The sequence below is a fragment of the Catharus ustulatus genome, chromosome 30, assembly GCF_009819885.2.
Source record: "Catharus ustulatus isolate bCatUst1 chromosome 30, bCatUst1.pri.v2, whole genome shotgun sequence".
In the NCBI taxonomy this organism is placed as follows: Eukaryota; Metazoa; Chordata; class Aves; order Passeriformes; family Turdidae; genus Catharus; species Catharus ustulatus.
The window spans coordinates 110115-129122 of NC_046250.1; the positions used below are offsets into that span (position 1 = coordinate 110115).

Sequence of the window (19008 nt, forward strand, 5' to 3'; positions counted from 1 at the left end):
GTCAGAGTCCCCCCAGCCCTGGCTGCATCCTGCTCTCTCAGGCCTGCAGAGCATAGTGTAGGATGAAATGACACCAGATGGAACTAACCCGGTCCTGTTGTGAGTATTTATTGGTTTGCAGGGGCTTCCTGAGCCCAGTACCCAGCTCTCTGGCCCTGGGACCAGCCATTCCCCATGCTATTTGGAGGTGGGGGTGCCCTGGCCAAGCTGCAGCAGGGAGTTGGTGGTGTAGTTCTGGAAGAGGGGCTGCAGGAACATGCCAATGGTGCCAAAGACACAGACAAAGACGAAGATCCACAAGAAGAGGCGGTCGATAACCATGGCCACGTACTTCCAGTCCTCGCTCACCTGCATGGGGCCAGGAAAAATGCTGGGTCAGGCTAGGGCCTTAGGTATTACCTGACACTGCCCCAGTTGGGAATTTGGCATAGCCTCAGAGCCTTGAATCTGCTCCCTCAGCACTGCAGCTCCTGGGGCTGCCTGCCAGCCTGCTGTGGGCCTCACGGGGCTCACTCCCCCTGCTGTCACCCGCACCGCTGAGCCCAGGAAACATTTCCCCAATGAGCAGAGCCTGGGGCTCTGCAAAATCTGCAGCCTGACAGTGCTGTGCAGGGCCAGGCCTCCTGGCAGCTTCCTGGGTTTCCAGAGCAGCTGCTTCAGCCTGGGACTGCAGCAGTCGGTCAGGGATCAGTGCTGGACCTACCCCTACCCAAGCAGAAGCTGCAAGACCTCACTGGACACAGAGTTAGGCAGGGACCCCCTTGGTGTTTGTGCACATCACTTGCTGTGGTACAGACATCACACAGCTCTGGCCACCCCTGAGCACTGCCCCCTCCCAGTTGCACCCTACCCACCCCAACTTACACTCTGATCGTCATCCTCACTGCGCATGTGGTCGGCGATGAAGCGCACGCCATCCACCGCTTCCTCCAGCCCGCAGCTGCAGCCAGCTGCAGGGGCTGCTGCCTGCCCCTGTCGCTCCCTGTAGCCGTTGAGCCCCTCAGCCTTGGCAGCCCCAGGGTTGGCATAGCAGGTGCAGGTGCGAGCACCAGCCTGGACGAAGAGAGCGGCGGCGGCGGCGCGTTCCTGGGTGTGCCGGCGCTGGCGCAGACGCTGGCGTGCGCAGCTCTGCCGCGGCTGCTTCATGAAGAGCAGCGCTGGGAGCTTGTGGAGGAACAGGGTACGGACCCAGGGCGGCATGGTGTGCGTGGTGGGCGAGCGGTGGTGCACATTGAGGACACAGACACTGGTGACGATGGAGAAGGTCACCAGCACCATGGTGAACATAAGATACTTGCCCACCAGTGGTACGTCCAGTGAGGTGGGTGGCACAATCTTGGAGATGAGCAGGAGAAAGACGGTGAGGGCGAGCAGCACAGAGATGCAGAGTGTCATCTTCTCGCCACAGTCAGACGGGAGGTAAAACACAAGGATTGCCAGGGATGTAATGAGAATGCAGGGGATGATGAGGTTGATGGTGTAGAAGAGCGGCTTACGCCGAATGATGAAGTCATACGTGATGTCCACATAGGTGGAGTCATCAGGGTTCTCGTTGCGCCGTCCTGGCAGCGCCACAATGTCCCACTCGCCGCTGGGTGTGAAGTCATCCAGGCTGGCCACCTCACTCTTCAGCACCAGGTCAATCTCGGTGCGGTCGTAGGTCCAGGAACGGAACTTCATGGTGCAGTTCTGCTGGTCAAAGGGGAAGTGCTTCACCTCGATCTTGCATGCACTCTTATAGATGGCAGGCGGCAGCCAGAAGATGCTGCCATCGTAGGAGATCACAGCGTTGGAATAAAAGGAGACCTCATACATCCCGTCGGCGCTGGGGTGAAGAGAGGTGCTGTCAGTCCTGCTGTTGTCAGCCCCAGCAGTACAACAACACAGTCCCCTGCCCTGGGTGGGGTTGGGGAACACAGAGCCCCCCTCAAAAAATGACCTACTTGTTGTAGAGCACCACATCGGGCAGCCAGATGTGCTTGGAGGGCAGGCGGACCTTCTTCATGTTGTCAAAGTCCTCAGGCTTCCACGTGAGGCGATAGTCCTCCCACTCCTGAGGACAGGTGGGATCAGGCCAGCCCAGCCACAGGATGGGGGCCTGGGGCAAGGGGGTGGGTCAGGACAGGGGGACACAGGGGTCCCACACAGGCTTTATGGAGGGCTATGACAGGACAGAGCAGACATTAGGGTCCCACACAGGGTGAATGATAGGGATGGGTCTCAAGGCAGAGGCTGGGGAGTCTTGAGGTGGACAGGGGTCTCAGGGCCATGTCAGAGTCCAGGGTGCCCACCTGGGTCAGCCAGACGTTCGTGGTCATGATCTGCTCCCGCTCATGCTGCAGAGAGAGAGAGGGGCCAGTCACTCAGGGTGCTGGGAGGGCTTGGGGCCCCCATGCTTGCCCGGTAGGTTGGGGAGAAGAGTCCTGGCCAACTCACCACGCTGATGAGCTGCGCCAGCGACACCATCAGCTGCACGGTCACCAGCTCAGAGCCATTGGTCGCCGGCCGGATCAGCTTGTTATAGCGTGCAGGGTCCAGCAGATACTCAACCAGTCGCTCCTCCGTGTCTGTGCCCAGGCTCCCTGGGGCATGGCGGATCCTGAGTACCACGGTGGTGGGCAGGGCCCCCCACGAGGATCTGGGGACCCCCCAGGACAGAGCCCGTGCCCAGCCTGGGGCTCTGTGCCTGGCAGCCCGAGAGCAGGAATGATGGGGGCCATGGTGATGGGGGGTGGGTGTCACAGCCGGGCACGGAGCAGGGAGGGCCGGGGGGGGAATGGGGGGTCTGAGGGGCTCCATGACTGGGGTCGAGCAGCTGGACAGGACTGGGGGTTCCTCTCTGCCCTCCCCTGCCGGTCCCCGCGATTCCCTGCCCGTTCCTGACACCCCCTTCCCTGTCCCTGTCGATTCCTGCCCACTCCTGGCACCGCCTCGGGGAGCCGGAGCCCACGGCGGCCGCAGAGCCCCGGGCGGGTCGAGGAGCGGCGGAAGCGCCGGTGGCACCGGCACCGCAGAGGGCCCGGTACCGGCTCCGCTCCGGATGTGTCCCGTGCAACAGGCGCAGTCCCCGGGCCCGGTCCGGTCCCCTCCCCATCCCCCCCATCCCCCGACACTTACGTCTGAGGGCAGCGAGCAGGCAGAGGACGCGGAGCAGCGCCATGGGGGCGGCCCGGTGCCGCCGCCGGTACCCGGCACTGTCCGCGGTTCTGGCCGGGCGCTGTCCGAGGTGCTGGAGCCGGCGGCGGCGGCGGCCCAGGCGGGGCGGCCCCGGGCGGGAGGCGGTGCCGGGCGCTGCGCCGGGGCCGCCCCGTGCTCCGGCTCCGTCGCCGTCACCGCCGCCGTCAGCGGCCCCGGGGCCGCCCCCGCCTCCGCCCCGCCGCGGCCCGGGGATACGGCGGAGGGGTCTGAGCTCCCCCCAGCTCGCCGCTCCACCGAGGTCCCTGCACGGTGCCAGAGGGGCGGCGGAGCCCCGGGCGGGGATCAGAGCGGTAGGGCGGGGCTGTGGCAGAGCTCTCGGGTGGAAGCCGGGACCGGAGCGCCCGCGGCTCCGCCGTACACCAGTAGGGGGGTCTCAGAGCAGCACTGCCGGGCCTCAGGGAGCCTCGTCCCCGCCGGGCTCCAGCCGTGCCCGGTGCCCCCACCGGTGACCCCACGTGACCCCTCCGGGGCACCCCCCCGCTGCCCCCCCGCTGGCCCCGCCCTGCTTCCCCCGGGCTTACCGAGCGTCACTTCCGCTATGTCGCGAGACGCTTTCTGCGGGGCGGCCCCGCCCATTCCGGCGACGGCACTTCCGGGAGCGGGGCCGTCCCGCCGCCATCTTGGGCGGGCTCCGGGGCTGCGGCGGCGGCGGCGGCGGAGCGGGTCCCTCCATGGGAAGATGCAGCGGGCGGGGCCGGAGGAGGCGGCGAGGGCGCAGGCGGCGGCGGGGGGACCCGGGCGGAGCGGGGCCGAGGTGGCGGCGGCCCCCGCCGGGCGGCTCCTGAGGCGGGAGCTGCGGCTGCTCGAGTCCATCTTTCACCGCGGTCACGAGCGGTTCCGCATCGGCAGCGCCTGCCCGGACGAGATCAGCTGCGAGTTCGTCCCGGGGGCTGGGGCCCGCGCCGGTGCCTCCGCCTCCCGGGGGCCGCCGCCGGGACCCGTCCGTATTCACTGCAACATCACGGTGAGGCCCAGGGGATGCGGCGGGCCCGGCTCTGCGGGGGCACCGCGAGGCGGCCCCGGGACCCAGTGGCTCCTCCGCGCGTACGGGGCAGCCGCCGTTGGGGCTCAGAGTGAGCTGGGCCTGGGCCCCAACGTCCCCGGCGGCGGCTGCGGGGCGCGGGGGGCTTGGCTGTCCCCGGTCCTCTCCTCCGTGGGGCCTGCGGGAGCGCCGTACAAACCACCGCGAGCTCCTCGGGGCAGCGGTTCAAGCAAAGAAAAACCTGGGGTCAGTGCCCGGCAGCACTCCCGCCATCCCAATGTACGAGAATTGGCCATTCCCTGTGCTATTTGGAGCCTCCAGTCCTGTCCAGCTGCTCGTCCCCAGTCACGGAGCTCCTCAGACATCCCTGTGTATGGGAATGCCCCGGTTTTCCCTGCTTTCCCCGGTTTTGTTTTGGAGGGTTTCCCAAGGGGGGGGCTTGTTCTCTTCTGGAGAAGAGACACCTGCGGCAGCAGCGTCGGCTTTTCCTCTCTGCTCTGGCTCATTCGCACCGGAGTTTTAGAGATCCTGGTGCTGGATGGCTTGGCACTGGTGTGCTGATGCCCTCTTTGATCACAAGTTACGACTGGTGTGTGTCTCCAGGCAAGGAGGGCCAGCAGAACAGGTGCAGATTCTGAATGGGACTAATGATAAAGCTTTTCTGGAGGGGCATATTGGGAATGTCGCCAGAGGCTTTGTTCTGGATTAAAAGTGCCTGTTTGGCTTCTGCCCTGCGTGGGTGCTGCCAAGTTCTCCTGCAGCTCCTGGTGCAGAGCTGTGAGGGTAGCAGCCCATGGGTAAAGTGGGATGCCCTCAGTGCCCTGCCTCTACTGCCAATGGCCCCATGGCCAGAGAGGTGGCCAAAATACCACTATGGTTCCTTCATGTTCAACCCTGGGCCAAGGGTGCACAGCACAGAGCCAGCCCAGCATGGTCAGAGCAGGAGTTTGTACTGCCCTCAGCCCCAGGTTTATGCTGGAGGGTGGATCAGTCACTCATGGCCTGGTATCTGTAGTCCAGAGGGATCTGCTTGCAGAAGACACAGGGCTTCACCCCCACCCTGTCTGCCTCACTGCTCTGTGCCTCCATCCCACCAACATCACCTTCTCCCCCTCTCCAGGAGTCTTATCCAGCTGTTCCCCCAATATGGTCTGTGGAGTCAGACGATCCCAACCTGGCAGCTATCCTGGAGAGGCTGGTGGAAGTCAGGAAAGGAAATACATTGGTGAGACACACTCTGCTGCCTGGGAGAGGGGAGGGCTGGCAGCTCTGTGGGGGTGACTCCCTGCTTGCATGTCCACAGCTGCCTGAAGTGGGGATTGCCTCTGGTCTCAACTATTGCAGATATTTGGGATGAGCTTCTCTGACACTGATGCTGGGGTGGGATTTAGCAGCCCTGGGGCCTTTGCTTGCTGGCTGCAGTGCTGAGGCTCAGCTTGGCACAGAGGTCCCCACACTTCCCTGACCCTCTGTTCTCTGGACAGCTTTTGCAGCACCTGAAGCGAATAATCTCTGACCTGTGCAAACTCTACAACCTCCCCCAGCATCCAGATGTTGAAATGCTGGATCAGCCTCTGCCAGCAGAACAGGTGAGTGGCTCAGGGAAGGGCTCCCAAAGCTCAGAAAACAACTTCCCTGATGTTTGCTCTGGAGGCTTATCGAGGTTTCCAGAGGAGGAGCACACTGGGTGAGGGGTTGGATTTCTGTCCTAGGTGATGCCAGCATGCTCTGCTGGGCCTTGGTACTGTTTTCTGTAAAGGCTCTTGGCTACCTCTTTGCTTTTAATTTGGTTCTGTTTGTATATCCTTGTTTGACCTCACCTGGGAAGGGAGGAGAGCATTTTCCCAGGATGCTGACCACACAATCTCCATCCTTACCCTTCTCTCTTCCCAGAGCACCCAGGAAGAGGTGTCCTCCGAAGAGGAAGATGAAGAGATGCCAGAGGTGAGTGCCACTGCAGTGTGTGAGGATATATGCCAGAGAGCTGAGCTCAGGGAGAAAGGTGCTAGAAGGTGTGAGGGTACAGGGATCATGCCTGGGAAAAGCTTGTGGCCTCCAGACAGGGAAGTTTGGATCAAAGGCATTTTGATGCTGAGGATTCTGAGGTGCAGCTGGATGCCACATATTCACAAACCCCAGGAGAGCACAGAGGCTGAGCCATGGCCTCCAAAGGCATGTGGATGAGCTTGTGAGCAGAGCTGCTTGGACAGTATGTGCTGTTCTCTAAAGCCTGAAATTGCTGTGAGAGAGATGGATTTCTGGGTTGCTGCTGCTGGCAGGGAAGTCACCGTTGCACGGGACTCCCACAGAGAGGATGAGGTCAGGTGGTTGAGTGTGCAAGTGAGCTAATTGCCAGCAGTGGTGGAGGCAGCCACACTTCACTGCAGGCTGAGGGCACCTTGCTGCAGAACCCACAGGCTCTGGTTGTTTGGTTTGCAGTTTAGAGATCTGTGGAAGTGGGCGGAATAATCTTGGATCTCCATGGTGACGTTTAGCAATGCCTCACACACGAGAGCAGCACGGGCACTGAGTCAGCAGTGCTGAGGAGCCTGGGGGCAGGTCACTGAGCAGCAGCACCCCAGCACTGGGGGGGATTTAGCAAAGTTAATTGCTCGCTAAATTAAGGCTGGGCTTTGCCAGGGTCCGCAGAGAAAAGGGGAGGGTTAAACTGGTACCAGCGTAACCTTGTGAATCTGTAAATCTGCTGCTTCATGGCAAATCAGTGTGTGCAAGGCCTCCACTCCTGTGGGCTGGAAAATAAATCCCCAGGAGCTGAGCATTCCCCCTTGTGCTTTTTTCTTGTGGAGGGAGAACGCTCTCATGTAGAGCAAAGGTTCTGTGCTGAGTGGTGGGATTTGTTCAGCTGTGTGGAGGAGTGGAGTGGCAGAACTGTGCCCTGGCACAGAGATTCATTATGCAGGTTAATCTACTCGAGGGATTTTCTAGGAGGATCTGTTTTCCTGTGCGAGTCTAAAAATGTCAAAGCCCTTCCAAAAATGCTGCTCAATAGCCACCACCAGCCCAGAGAGGCCAGAGTAAATGCTTGCTCAGAGGATTTAGTGCCAGTGCTGGAGCTGAGCACACCCACAGCCATTTCCAGGCAGCTGAACCCTGTGTGCATGGGGAGAGATTTCTATAGTGGGCCCAAATGGCTGCAACTGTTTTTTCTCCATCAGGTTCTTGCATTGTTATGTGTTATTGTGAGAAACAGTGAGGGGCAGAGGCTCTTCTGGGGTCAGGTACTACACTTGGGGTGTACTGAGCTGATCTACAGAGAGACATGCTGTGAAATACCCACTCTTGTTGAGGGAATAGCATCCCATGCAGCTGGGTTTGGGTGCAAGGGTCTCTTCTTGTGGTGCTGGTGACCTGTGTGTCCCTGTTGGGGTTTGGCCCAGGTGTCCTGGCAGCACTGCACCAAGGGGCTGTGCTTTGTTCCAGCCATCCAGCAGCATGGCACAAGCTGCTGAAGCCATGGGTGTGCCAAGATCCAGGGTCACTCAGTGACATGGGGCTTGTTGAGGAGTGAGAGATTAATGGCTCGTTATATAAACAGACATGAGACATGGTGGGGGTGAATCCAGCAAACAAAGAGCCTGCATGAGCCCAATTGAATGCCTAGACCTTGTGTCTTCCACTCTATTTGTACCTCAGATCAGGAGCTGGGGTGAAAGTGTTGGATTAGGAATCCTTCCTGGGTCAGGGCAGCTCAGTACTCAGAGCAGGGAGGAGCAAAAGTACATTTCTTTGAGCTTTCCTCTTCCCCTCCCAGGACACTGAGGACTTGGACCACTATGAGATGAAAGAGGAAGAGCCAGCAGATGGGAGAAAGACAGAGGATGAAGGCATTGGAAAAGAAAACCTGGCCATTTTAGAGAAAATAAAAAAGAACCAGAGGCAAGATTACTTAAATGTACGTGTCGCCCAGTGGGCAGGTGGGCTGGGGAAGCAGAGGGACTCAAGGGCAAGAGTGATGGAGGCCCTTGCCAGCCCTCCAGCCCTAAATCAGAGGGGCTGTCCCCAGCCAAAGGTGCAGCAGTACCAGTTCTCTAGGGCTGATGGGGCTGAAGCAGAGAAGTCTGTGAACTGCCTCTGCAGCTCAGGGAAGGCATTGGTGCCTCATGGGGCAGTCCTCCTACAGCAAGATCTGGGGCTCCCTTCTGTCCCTGGAGCTGTGCCTCCATGATCACCTGAGGCTGTGGAGGTGGGTTGTGCTTTTGTACCCATGGCCTGGGATTCTAAGACAGTAGAGAGGACACAGAGGTGTTTCTGCTGCAGCTGTGCTGCCTGAGGTGACATATTTGGGGCAAGGGACAGACTGGGATTTGATGTAAAGGATATTGTCTGGTGTGGAGGCTGGACTGAGTTGTAGCTCAGGTGTTGATCTCATAGAGCAATAGCCATGGTTGGGTGCAGCATAACAATACAACTTTCCCCCTCCCTGTTCCTTGCAGGGTGCAGTGTCTGGGTCTGTGCAGGCCACTGACCGGCTAATGAAGGAGCTCAGGGATATTTACCGATCACCAAGTTTCAAGGGCGGTGAGTGCTGCCAGGAGCTCCATGGATTCCTTCTCGTTCTGTGGGTTATCCAGTGGCCTTGGAGCTGAGCTGCTCAGCTGAGGGGGAGGATCTCTGGTGTTTGATGGCTGTGGCTCTGTCAAGAGTGAACAAAACCACCTTAACCTCTCTGTTCCCTTCCACTGCTGGGTGGAAGTGAGGAACATGCAGAGAGTTATCTGACTTTGAGGGGGGTGGTGTTCCTACTCATTTCCTGAGCCCAGGGACTTGGAGAAAGAAATTGCTGCCCTCAGGGCTGTCCTGGATAGGTGCTACTTTTCATGGAGGGACAGTGCCCAAGTGCAGTTGTGCTGGAGGGCCCAGGGGGTTTGAAATCTTGGCAATGGCTCAGCCCCACAGTGACACCCCCCCTCTGTTCTCCTTGCAGGATACTATGCAGTTGAACTAGTGAATGACAGCCTGTACGATTGGAACGTCAAACTCCTGAAGTAGGTGGCTCAGCTTGGGATCGTGCATGTGTGGTGGGTTTTGGTGATGGGACCAGAAAGTCCCTGTGAGCAGAGGAGACATGAGCATGGCAGGGGAGCACCAAGCAGACCTTGAGTTAGCCCTTCTCAGGCAGCTGGCTTGCTGTCTCCAGGACAAAAAGGAGATGATATCTCCAGACAAGATGAGGTAATCGAAGGACTCTGCAAGTCTCTGCTGTTCCTAGAGTCCGGAAAGAGGTGCAGCAGGCAAACCCTGAGCTTTCACACCCTCCAGACACCAGTGCTGCCTTTTCCTTGGGCCAGGCAGCCTTTATATTTAAGCTGGCAGCATGGAAAAGGGGTGTGATTCTTCTCTGCAAACCCGAAGCAGAATGCTGGCAGCCCGTGCTGTCGCTGCCCTCACGAGAGCCTGAGGGCCCATGAGAGCGCAGGTACGGCAGCTCTGGGGTGTGCTGGCAGCGAGCACGGCTGGCCCCGGTGCGCGGCCCTGACTGACCCTCGGGGCTTTTCCTCTCACAGGGTTGACGAGGACAGCGCTTTGCACAACGATCTCCAAATCCTCAAAGAGAAAGAAGGAACGGATTTCATCCTCCTCAACTTTTCTTTTAAAGTAAGGCTCCCCCTCCTAGAGAGACACCTGGCTCTGCCAGGCATCAGAGAGCACCTTTGTCAGTGCTCTGCTTCCCTTCTCTCGTTCCAGGATAACTTTCCTTTTGATCCACCATTTGTAAGGGTTGTATCCCCGGTGCTGTCAGGGGGGTGAGTAACTATCTGTGTCTCTCTGCTCTGCAGTGCTGCTTTCTGCAGCAGTTTTCACTGGGTTTATCCAGTGCTGTGCAATCCTGTGACTTCATTGACATGGATTTGCCATTGGGAAGCAGACAGTGATGATGAAGTTTTTAGTCTATCTTTTCCATGGGAAATCTAATCAGAGAAGATGTTTCACCTCTGAAGCAGTGGGTGGGTACAGTCACATCTATCTGTGCAGTAACTTTGATTCCTTCCAGGTATGTTTTGGGTGGTGGTGCCATCTGCATGGAGCTGCTTACGAAACAGGTGGGTGCTGGTCCCCGTGGGAACTGGGATAGCTGTTCTGCCTACCACACTCTATATTCCTGACAGCTCCTGCTGTACCTCAGCCTGCTAGGGCTGAGGAAGGCCCTTTGGTTGCACTGGGATGGGTCTAGCCTCACCATGTGTTTCATCCCTCAGGGCTGGAGTAGTGCCTACTCCATCGAGTCGGTGATCATGCAGATCAGTGCAACGCTGGTGAAAGGGAAAGCACGAGTACAATTTGGAGCCAACAAGGTAGAGCCTGGACAGTGTAGGATAATGGGGGGTGGTGGATGGGGGTACAGCACAAGAAAGGTCTGTGGGATGGCTTTCCCAAGGTTCCTGCTGGACTGATGGTCTCCTTGCCTTCCCTTGCAGAACCAGTACAGCCTGACAAGAGCACAGCAGTCCTACAAATCCCTGGTTCAGATCCATGAGAAAAATGGTAAGGGCTGAGGGAGATGGCTTGCATTTTCCCTTGCTTGTTTGGGCTCCCCAGACAAGCCACTCGAGTTTTATCCTGTCTCAAGTATGGAGGGGACAGCAGCAGTGTGGCTGCAGAGTGCTGCTGCCCTCTCTGCTGCCTAGTGCTGGTCTCCAGTGGCTGTAACTAGAGGCAGCACCTCACTGATTGCTTGGACTTTATCTGAGATGTCTTGTCCAACCTAAATGATTCTGTGATTGCCTGTGTGGTGTTGGGAAGTAAGCCAAAGGGGAGGCCTCCCAGTAATGGGGGATGTGTGGCCCTTTGGAAGTGGGACTTGGCTGCTTTCAGCAGGTTTTCCAGGTGCAGATTCTCGCTGCCAATGCAGTTTCCTCCCTCACATATCTCTCCTCATTTCAGGCTGGTATACACCACCCAAGGAGGATGGCTAGTGTGGATGCTGCAGGACCAATCTGAATATCTTCTGGATGCTGTACTTGGATCTTAGTGATGCCTCTTGGCTTTCTCCCAGGATGTAATAGCTCTGCCTGTTGCAGGACAATACTGGCTATTCAAAACTCTACATAACTGTTTAAGGAGTTGGACTGACCCAGAACACTTGCTGGGCCCATGCTAGCAGGCATTCTTGTTAAGACAAACTCTTGAGCCTCTTGTATTGCTGGAAACTTTTGACTCTACTCCAGTCTAGAGCATCCTCCTTACCTATGCTATGGATTTAATTTATTTTCTTATTTCATGTACACTGCTTTTTTTTGTTACGGTGTATGATGGATGTGTATGGAAAATGTATCTTTGGAGAAAAATTACAGTTTGTTAATTTGAGAATGCTGGTCTAACTAATTTTTCCCAAGCTCCTGCTGGGTGGGTTGTGCCCTGCAAACCCTGCTGCAGTCCTGGTCCCACGGTGGGGCGGTCAGTGGAGCTGTGGTGGGCCCAAGCCCTGCAGGAAGACTTGGCACAACTGCCTTGGAAGAAGAAAAGCCCTTTTCATTTTTGGCATTAAGGGAGCAGTGTTTCTCCCCTATCCTCCCTGGGCAAACCCAGCTTTTCTCTGTAAACTGCAGACTTAAAGCTTGAAGCACAGAGTTCTGTGAGGCTGTCCTCTCCTCTGCAGCACAGGAAGGGTTTGTGGGTGTATCACAGGGCTGCCAGCTCCCACCCCACACTTGTCCCTGTCCTCTTGCCAAGCAGTAAGCTGAGCTGAGGCCTGAGCTTTGTTCTGTTTCTCCTCACTAGCCACACATGGAGGCTGAGCCCCCTGTCCCCATCCCTGTTGGGCTGTGGCTGCAAGCTGCTGCAGGGAGTGGAGTGTGGGCGCTGCTCTGTCCTGCCACTGCTCCCATCCCTGACCAGGACCTAGTCCAGCAGTGAACACCCTGTTCTACGGGGTTTTATTTCACTTTCCTGAAGCTATTGTTCCTGCTCGCCTTTGTGCTCCAGCCCTCTATGGATGGGGTTGCTGCAGTCGTGGCCTGTTGTCTTGAATCCCCACAGCCCTGTTTTGAGTCTGCTGGAAGGAGATATGGCTGTTGGAGCTCCTCTAACTTGGGCCGTGTCCTCGTCTGGAGGACAGAACTGACGCACTAGTGTCAAAGATGGAACCATGCGTATTAATTCACTGTGTTTGAATAAAAGTCATTAGAAAATCAAAGAGCCTCAGAACTCCATTATCTACTTCAGCAGCTGCTTCCCTGTCCTGCTCAGAGCCTTGGAATAAAAAGATGCTGTTAGGAGAGGGATTACTGACGGCTGCAGGAGTGGCTCTGGCCTCATCTTGGGGACTATTTTTAAGTGCTTTGCTGAAGGACCAGAGGATTTATGAAGCTGAGCGCTCTGCCCTGTGTCCTCCAGCCCACACCAGCACCTCTTGGGGTTCTGTTCATGGTAGCTGGGGCTGGGGAAGAAGCAGAGGTAGCTGCACCCAGCTCCCACCTTTAGCTCAGGATCCTGCTAGGTAGTGGGTTAAGTCAGCTTAATGAAGATTTAAAACACTTGTGGGGCTTCCTCTTTGGTGAAAGAGGGGCTGCTCTGCATAACCCAGTGATGGGCTTGGGTTGGGATTGGTATGCCAAGTTCGTTAGGAGAACTCACGGCACAGATCCCAGGTCGTGGTGGCTTTACAGGCTGGGATGGGCAGAACTGAAGAGGGCCCTGCAGGACACTGCCACCAGGATGCTGACCTGACAAGCACTGAGGCTGAAAGTGCAGCAGGAGCAGGTGTCTAGCAGGCATCTGCCATCCTGTCTGTTCACACCTGCCCAGCAAGGACCCATCCCACTCTGAGATGAGCTTGGCCTTCACTGCCACCAGGCTGGCTCAGGGAAGGAGCTGTGCCATCTGTCACCACTGCCAAAGGCACTCCCAAACCTTCCCCTGTGGGAGCTGGCAGAGAACAAGGATGGGGGAAGACTTCCTGAAGGGGACATGTGGCACAGTGGAGTGAACACCACAGCAGCACAAAGCTGCACAAAGTACTGAGAGAGTGCTGCCTGCATGTCTGTCCTATTGAGGCCCCATAAAAATTGAGGGGGACTGAAGTCTGCCTTCTGAAGGAAAGAAAAGGAACTAGCACTTGAGTTCACTGGTGAGAAAGCAGAGTTTTCCTGGGCCTCAAAAAGGCAAAGCTGAAGCCAGACAAGATTCTGGTGGCAGTTCGGGCACCAGCCTGCCAGTGGCATCGCACCACTGCAAGGCACATCCTGCCCAGCAGCACAGCAAGGTAATTACCATCACTTCCCATGGCGCTGCCAGCACCCAGCACCTCCCCCTGCACAGAAGAGGAGCCTGTATTCTGCCACAAACTCCCATCCTGGGGTCTATGGGAACAATTGTGCCACAAATCCCTCTCCCCTTGCCGTGGAGGGATTGCTGTTGTCTGGGGCCCCCGGCATTGCAGCCCGACAGGAAAACAAACCATGGGCTCTGCCTCGCTTTTCTGGCAAGGTGACAGCACGGCCAGACTAGAACTTGGCTGGTGTGGTGTGAACCACGGCCGGGGCAGCAGAGAGTGCCCTGGCTGCACACAGAGCCCGTCGGGCTGTGCACGGGGGGCTGTGCACCACGTCCTTGCACAGGTGGTTGGTTGTGCACAGGGAGCTGGCGGGGTTGTGCACAGTGTCCACACGCAGGGAGCACAGGGTCCATGCCCAGGCTCTGTGGAGGGCCCCACGCTCGTAGATCTGTGCTGTCCTTGGAGTCTCTGCCCCGGGTACGGTCCATCCGCGGGATCCATCAGCCAGGCAGGGGCACGAGGTCTCTCAGTCCCACTGGGGCGCGATCCCCACCGCAGCTTCCATCTCTTCCCACGCTCCCCGGGCCCGGGGCTGTCTGTCCGGCTGCTGCCGCGCCGCTCCCCGGGGCCGCCCCTCCGGATCTGGGCGGGGAGCGCCGGCCCTGCCACCCCCTCCGGCCCCTCCGGCCCCGGCCCGGCCCGGCCCCGGCCCATCCCGTCGCCGCTGCATGGGGCCCCCCGGGCCAGCCTGACCCCTCGCCGAAGCCCCTCTGCCCCCGGAGACGGGCCCCGCCGAGGAGCCGCGACGGGACCCCCCGGCTGCCCGTCCCCGGCCGGGCCCTCCGGAGCTGGGAGAGACCCCCCCGTGCCCCGTGCGACCCCTGGAACCTCCCCGGGACTGCCCCGGCCGGACTCCTCCGACACCCGGCGAGACCCCCCGGCTCAACTCATTGCTGGAGCAGATCCCCCGGCCCCCTCCGAGACCCTTCCTCGGGGCAAGGGATCTCCGAGGGCACGCGGTTCGCTCCCCGGGCCCCGGGAGCCGGCACCCCTGGGGACCCACCAGCTGTCCCCGCCGGGGCCAAGGACGCCCGGAGCCCCCCAGGAAGGCCCCGGTCCCCCGGCCCGCATCCCCGCTCCCGGGCTGGCCCCAGAGCGCAGCGGATCCCGTTTCCAGGGCTGGGGGCAGCCGGGCTGCCCAGGGACCCCCGGCTGAGTCGGCCCCGAGCCGGGGGGTGTCGGGGACCCCCGGGGGGGCTGCGGCACCCGGCGTCTCCCCAGCTCCATGGCGGCCAAGTGGTTCAAGGAGTTCCCATCCAACCTGAAGACGGTTTCAGAGAGGGCTCGGCCGGGAAGCGGGAGCCTTGGCAAGAGCCGCAAGAATTCAACCGCTGAGCTGGGGGGCTACCGGGCAGCTGGGGGTGGCAAGGAAGGGGGCAGCCGGCTGTCACGGGACAACCTGCAGGGTCTGCTCCAGGCTGCCACCGGGAAGATGCGGAAGAATTCCAGAGTGGAGGGAGGCACAGCAGAGGGACCCTCCAAAACCTACATCAACCGCCTCATCAAAGTGGAGGCTTCCGAGAAGAACGGGAAGGGGCACCCTGGACCCCTGCCTGGCAGCCTGCCTGCCCCCGAGCAGGACAAGGGGAAGCCCCCCAAGACAGAGACGGTAAGGCAGGGACTGGGAGCCAGGGCAGAGGGAGAGATGTGGGGAGTGTGAAGCGCTGCCAGCTTTAACTAATTTAGTCTCCGACTCATTAGCCTGGCTGACTTCATCCTTTTATCCTGCCCGGCTCCATTGCCTTTAAATTCCTTCAAAGCTGCCTTCATCACAACTGCCCTTCATCACCCATGTGGGGGTGGGGGGGTCATCGGGCATCCTCAGCATGCTCTGCGTGTCCCATGCCAGTCTGACCCCAGAGCTCAGCTGGTGGTTGAACAAAGGCTGTTGTAAAGCTTTTCTGGAAAGCTCCCTGCACAGCCTTGGGAGGACTGGGAGCCAGTCGGGGGGTTGCTGTCACCCAAAAAGATTCCAGAGCTCCCCTCAGGCTCCTCACCACCACTGAGGTCCATAGGAATGGTCTGAGTGTCCCCACCCAAAGGTGCCAGTGGGTGCATCCTCCGGGGTTGTGGCATAGCTCCATTAACCCCAGATAAACCACCATCCTTCCCTGGGGATTCCAGCGTGCCTGTTCCCTGCCTGGCTCTGTGCTGGTGACATCTCTGCTGGGACTCCTGCAGCCCTCTGAAGCCAGCAATGCCTATTCTCTGCTCAGGTCATCATCCTGGAGGATTACGCAGACCCTTACGATGCCAAACGGACCAAGGGGCAGCGGGATGCCGAGCGCCTGGGGGAGAACGATGGGTACATGGAGCCCTATGATGCCCAGCAGATGATCACAGGTAGGTGCCATTTTGAGCCATGCCACAGCACCACCGCTGGTACCGCTCCCCAGCCGGGAGTCTGTGCCTTTCCTTGGAGCCACCCGGTGCAGGAGGCTCCGGGAACAGGAAAGCTGCTTGCCGCTTCCTGCGGCTGCGCAGGGCCAGATAAGGAGAGGGAGCAAGGCCGGACACTGACCCGTGCTGGCCGGCCCCTCAGCCGGTGCCATGACCTGCTGCCAACATCCAACGGGCACATGTGGCCAATGCAAAGCCCTCAATGCCCCAAATCATCCCAGGGTTCCACCCCTCAAGAGTTCCCAATGGCCATGCCCTCCAGCCAGCGACACCCCGGCTGGCGTGGCGACTGTCCAGCTGGCCACAACAACAGGAACTGACTGGGCCGGAAGCTGGAAATAAAAGATTTGCTGCTGATGTTTTTTTTCCGTGTGGGGCAGCCCAGGCTGTTAGGCAAAGACTGGCGCCGTGGGGAGAAACAGGGGGCTGGGAGGGGTGAGCCCCTGGGGTGGCCTCCCTCCACAGCTGAGCTCCAGCTTGGGGTGTAGCATCCTGCTGCCGTGGAGCCCAGCTGGCCCCACTGCCGTGGGTCTGTGCCCGTGGCGCCAGCAGCCTCAGGGCTGGACAGCAGACCAGGCGCCATGAGGATGGGCCCCTTCCTGCTCCAGCTCCTCCCAAGCTGGTTCCCAATTGGGCGTTGCCGCCATAGGGTCCCCAGCACACATCCCTCACTGAGGGCTGATTGTGGGAGTGGGGGGGGTCTCAGGGGACACACACACCCATCCCTGACCCATCATCCCTTTTCCCCACAGAAATTCGTCGTCGTGGCTCCAAGGACCCCCTGGTCAAAGCCATCCTGCTGCTGGACGGTCCTGGAGAGCCTGGGGAGGGGGGTGCCAAACTGGAGCTTGCCAAACGGCCGGGGGGCAAGGAAGTGGCAGGGAAGGGGCCACAGCTCTATGACACCCCTTATGAGCCTGGGGAGGGGGTGGCTGGGGGGACCCCAGAGCGCAGGGTGAGGGCTGGTGATGGGCGCCTGCCTGAGAACGACGAGCGCCCGGCGGGGGAATATGAGCAGCCCTGGGAGTGGAAGAAGGAGCAGATTGTCAAAGCACTGTCAGGTAGGGGACAGGGACAGGATGGGAGTGAGGATGGGGGGAAGGGACGGGCATGGAATGGGGATGGGGATGGCAACAGGGGCAGGGACGGAACAGACTTTCTATCAGGGTTTGTCACAAGAGGACAAGATGCAATGGTTTATAACTGTGAGGGGCACTTCAGATACAAGGATTTTCTTGAGCTGAGGGTGGCAAGGCATTGGCACTGGTTGCCCAGAGAGGTCAAGTTGGATGGGGCTCTGAACAACCTGATGTAACTGGAGATGTCCCTTTTCATGGTGGAGTGTTGGACCAGATGGGGACAGACACGTGGTTGGAGAGGGGGTTAGGACTGGCAATGGGGAAGGTGCTGGGGCTGGGGACAGGGATGGAGCTAGGGATGGGGATTGAAAGTGGAGGTGGGGCTTTGGGGGGCTCACATCTTGTCCCTCCCAGTCCAGTTTGAGGGCTCGGAGCGTCCTAAGGAGGAGACACAGCGGCAGCATCTCCGCCAGAAGAGCTGGACCCCCAAGATGCTGAAGCCGGCAGGCACCGAGCACAGCGAGGGGGAGCGGGTGGACCCCGCCCTGGCGCTGGAGAAACAGCCGTGAGTTGCGAGGCCGATCCGCTGTGGGAGACACGAAACGAGGAGGGATGGAGTGCCTGATGTTTTGCCACGGCTCAGCGTCCCCTCCCGGTGTCCCCCCACAGTTGGTACCACGGGGCCATCACGCGGGCCGAGGCCGAGAGCCGGCTGCAGCCGTGCCGGGAGGCGGGCTACCTGGTGCGCACCAGCGAGACGGGCAGCGGAAAGTACTCCATCGCGCTCAAGTGAGTGTCGGGGTGGCCACAGGACGGGGGGAGGCTCGGCCCCGGGGGTCCCACCCTGGGGAGATGGGGAGAATCCCCACTCTGGGGTGATGCTGCCCAGCTCGCCCTGGCTGTTCACATCACAGCGCTGATGGGGATGAAGCACCCAGATCCCAAGGGACGGCACCCCCTGATCCACGGGGGGTGACCCGGGCATCCTGGTGTGGAGCTGGGGCGGAGCGGGGGGTACGGCGTGTCCCCCTCCCCGGCGCATTGTCGGGAGCGCCAGTGGCGTTTCCTTCCTGAGGAAGTGCAGCCCCTGGAGCCGAAACAATCAGAGCGGGACGGGAACAAACAGGGGTGGATACGGCCGCGGGGCAGGCGGGCGCCGGGGGGGCTGGCGGCAACACTGATGCCTGCTGGCCGCCCAGGACCAGCCAGGGCTGCGTCCACATCATCGTGGCCCAGACCAAGGACAACAAGTACACGCTCAGCCAGGCCAGCGGTGTCTTCGCCAGCATCCCTGAAGTTGTGCACTACTACTCCACCGAGAAGCTGCCCTTCAAGGGGGCTGAGCACATGGCCCTGCTGTACCCTGTCCACTGCAAGCTGCATTAGCGTCTGCGACCCCCACCCCTGTGGCGTGAGACACGGTGCAGCCACAGCGATGGGCGTTTTTCACGTCTCGAGTCCTGAAGGGACCCCACTCCTGGACTCCAGCAGGGCTGTCCCCCTTTTGCTGGGACAAATCCTGACCACTCTGTACCAGAACCTACTTGTCACGGGGCTACCCACATGCCCGAGGTGGGAGCACGCAGTGAGACTGGGACCTGTAATGATCTAGTAAAATAAACTTGTTGGCTGAGAGGAAGCAGTGGTCCTGGGGGCGGGCCTGGGATGTGTCTTGTGCTGGCAGTTTTGGGGGCCAGAGGTACTGGGGCTCTCCCAGCAGCACATCTGCATCCTGCCAGGCTTTTTATAGCGGGAGGCCAGCAGAAGGGAAGCAGAACACTGTCCCATGGGTGCCCGAGCACCCTCTTCCCTCGTCCTGTGGTTTCCTGCCTGGGTGCAGCTGCAGCTCCCCGGGGTGTTGCACAACCCAGCAGTGCATGACAGAGGAGGCATGGCCAGGGGCTGCAGGGCCGTGAGGGTTTGTGGCATGAAGGTCTGCACAGCATAGGGGGTACAGCCTGGGAGGCACCAGTGAAACGGTGCAAAGCATGGGGTACATGGTGGGGGGCATAGCTACAGGGCACAGCCAGGCTGGGGGTGAACAAAGTGAGGGT

General features: G+C 59.6%; 3 protein-coding genes across 3 annotated transcripts; 2 read left to right on the top strand and 1 right to left on the bottom strand.

Moving 5' to 3' along the window:
* Window positions 1-92: 92 nt before the first annotated feature.
* Window positions 93-3254, bottom strand: CHRNB2 (cholinergic receptor nicotinic beta 2 subunit). Its single transcript, XM_033082675.2, has 6 exons — window positions 3118-3254; window positions 2437-2582; window positions 2292-2336; window positions 1944-2053; window positions 865-1825; window positions 93-348 (listed from the first exon to the last, which is right to left on the bottom strand). Exons 1-6 carry the CDS (start codon window positions 3158-3160, stop codon window positions 178-180), a joined length of 1476 nt encoding a protein of 491 aa, XP_032938566.1. The 5' UTR covers window positions 3161-3254; the 3' UTR covers window positions 93-177.
* Window positions 3255-3721: 467 nt separating this feature from the next.
* On the top strand, window positions 3722-11509 carry UBE2Q1 (ubiquitin conjugating enzyme E2 Q1). The gene is made up of 13 exons (XM_033082674.2): window positions 3722-4162; window positions 5301-5405; window positions 5665-5769; window positions 6074-6124; window positions 7953-8093; window positions 8635-8719; window positions 9126-9186; window positions 9706-9796; window positions 9887-9945; window positions 10194-10242; window positions 10399-10494; window positions 10618-10684; window positions 11084-11509. The coding sequence occupies exons 1-13, from the start codon at window positions 3737-3739 to the stop codon at window positions 11113-11115; spliced, it is 1368 nt and encodes a 455-aa protein (XP_032938565.2). The 5' UTR covers window positions 3722-3736; the 3' UTR covers window positions 11116-11509.
* A 2648-nt stretch (window positions 11510-14157) lies between these two features.
* SHE (Src homology 2 domain containing E) lies at window positions 14158-18587 on the top strand. Its single transcript, XM_033082559.1, has 6 exons — window positions 14158-15084; window positions 15692-15818; window positions 16628-16936; window positions 17369-17519; window positions 17624-17743; window positions 18154-18587. The coding sequence occupies exons 1-6, from the start codon at window positions 14701-14703 to the stop codon at window positions 18338-18340; spliced, it is 1278 nt and encodes a 425-aa protein (XP_032938450.1). The 5' UTR covers window positions 14158-14700; the 3' UTR covers window positions 18341-18587.
* Window positions 18588-19008: the final 421 nt, after the last annotated feature.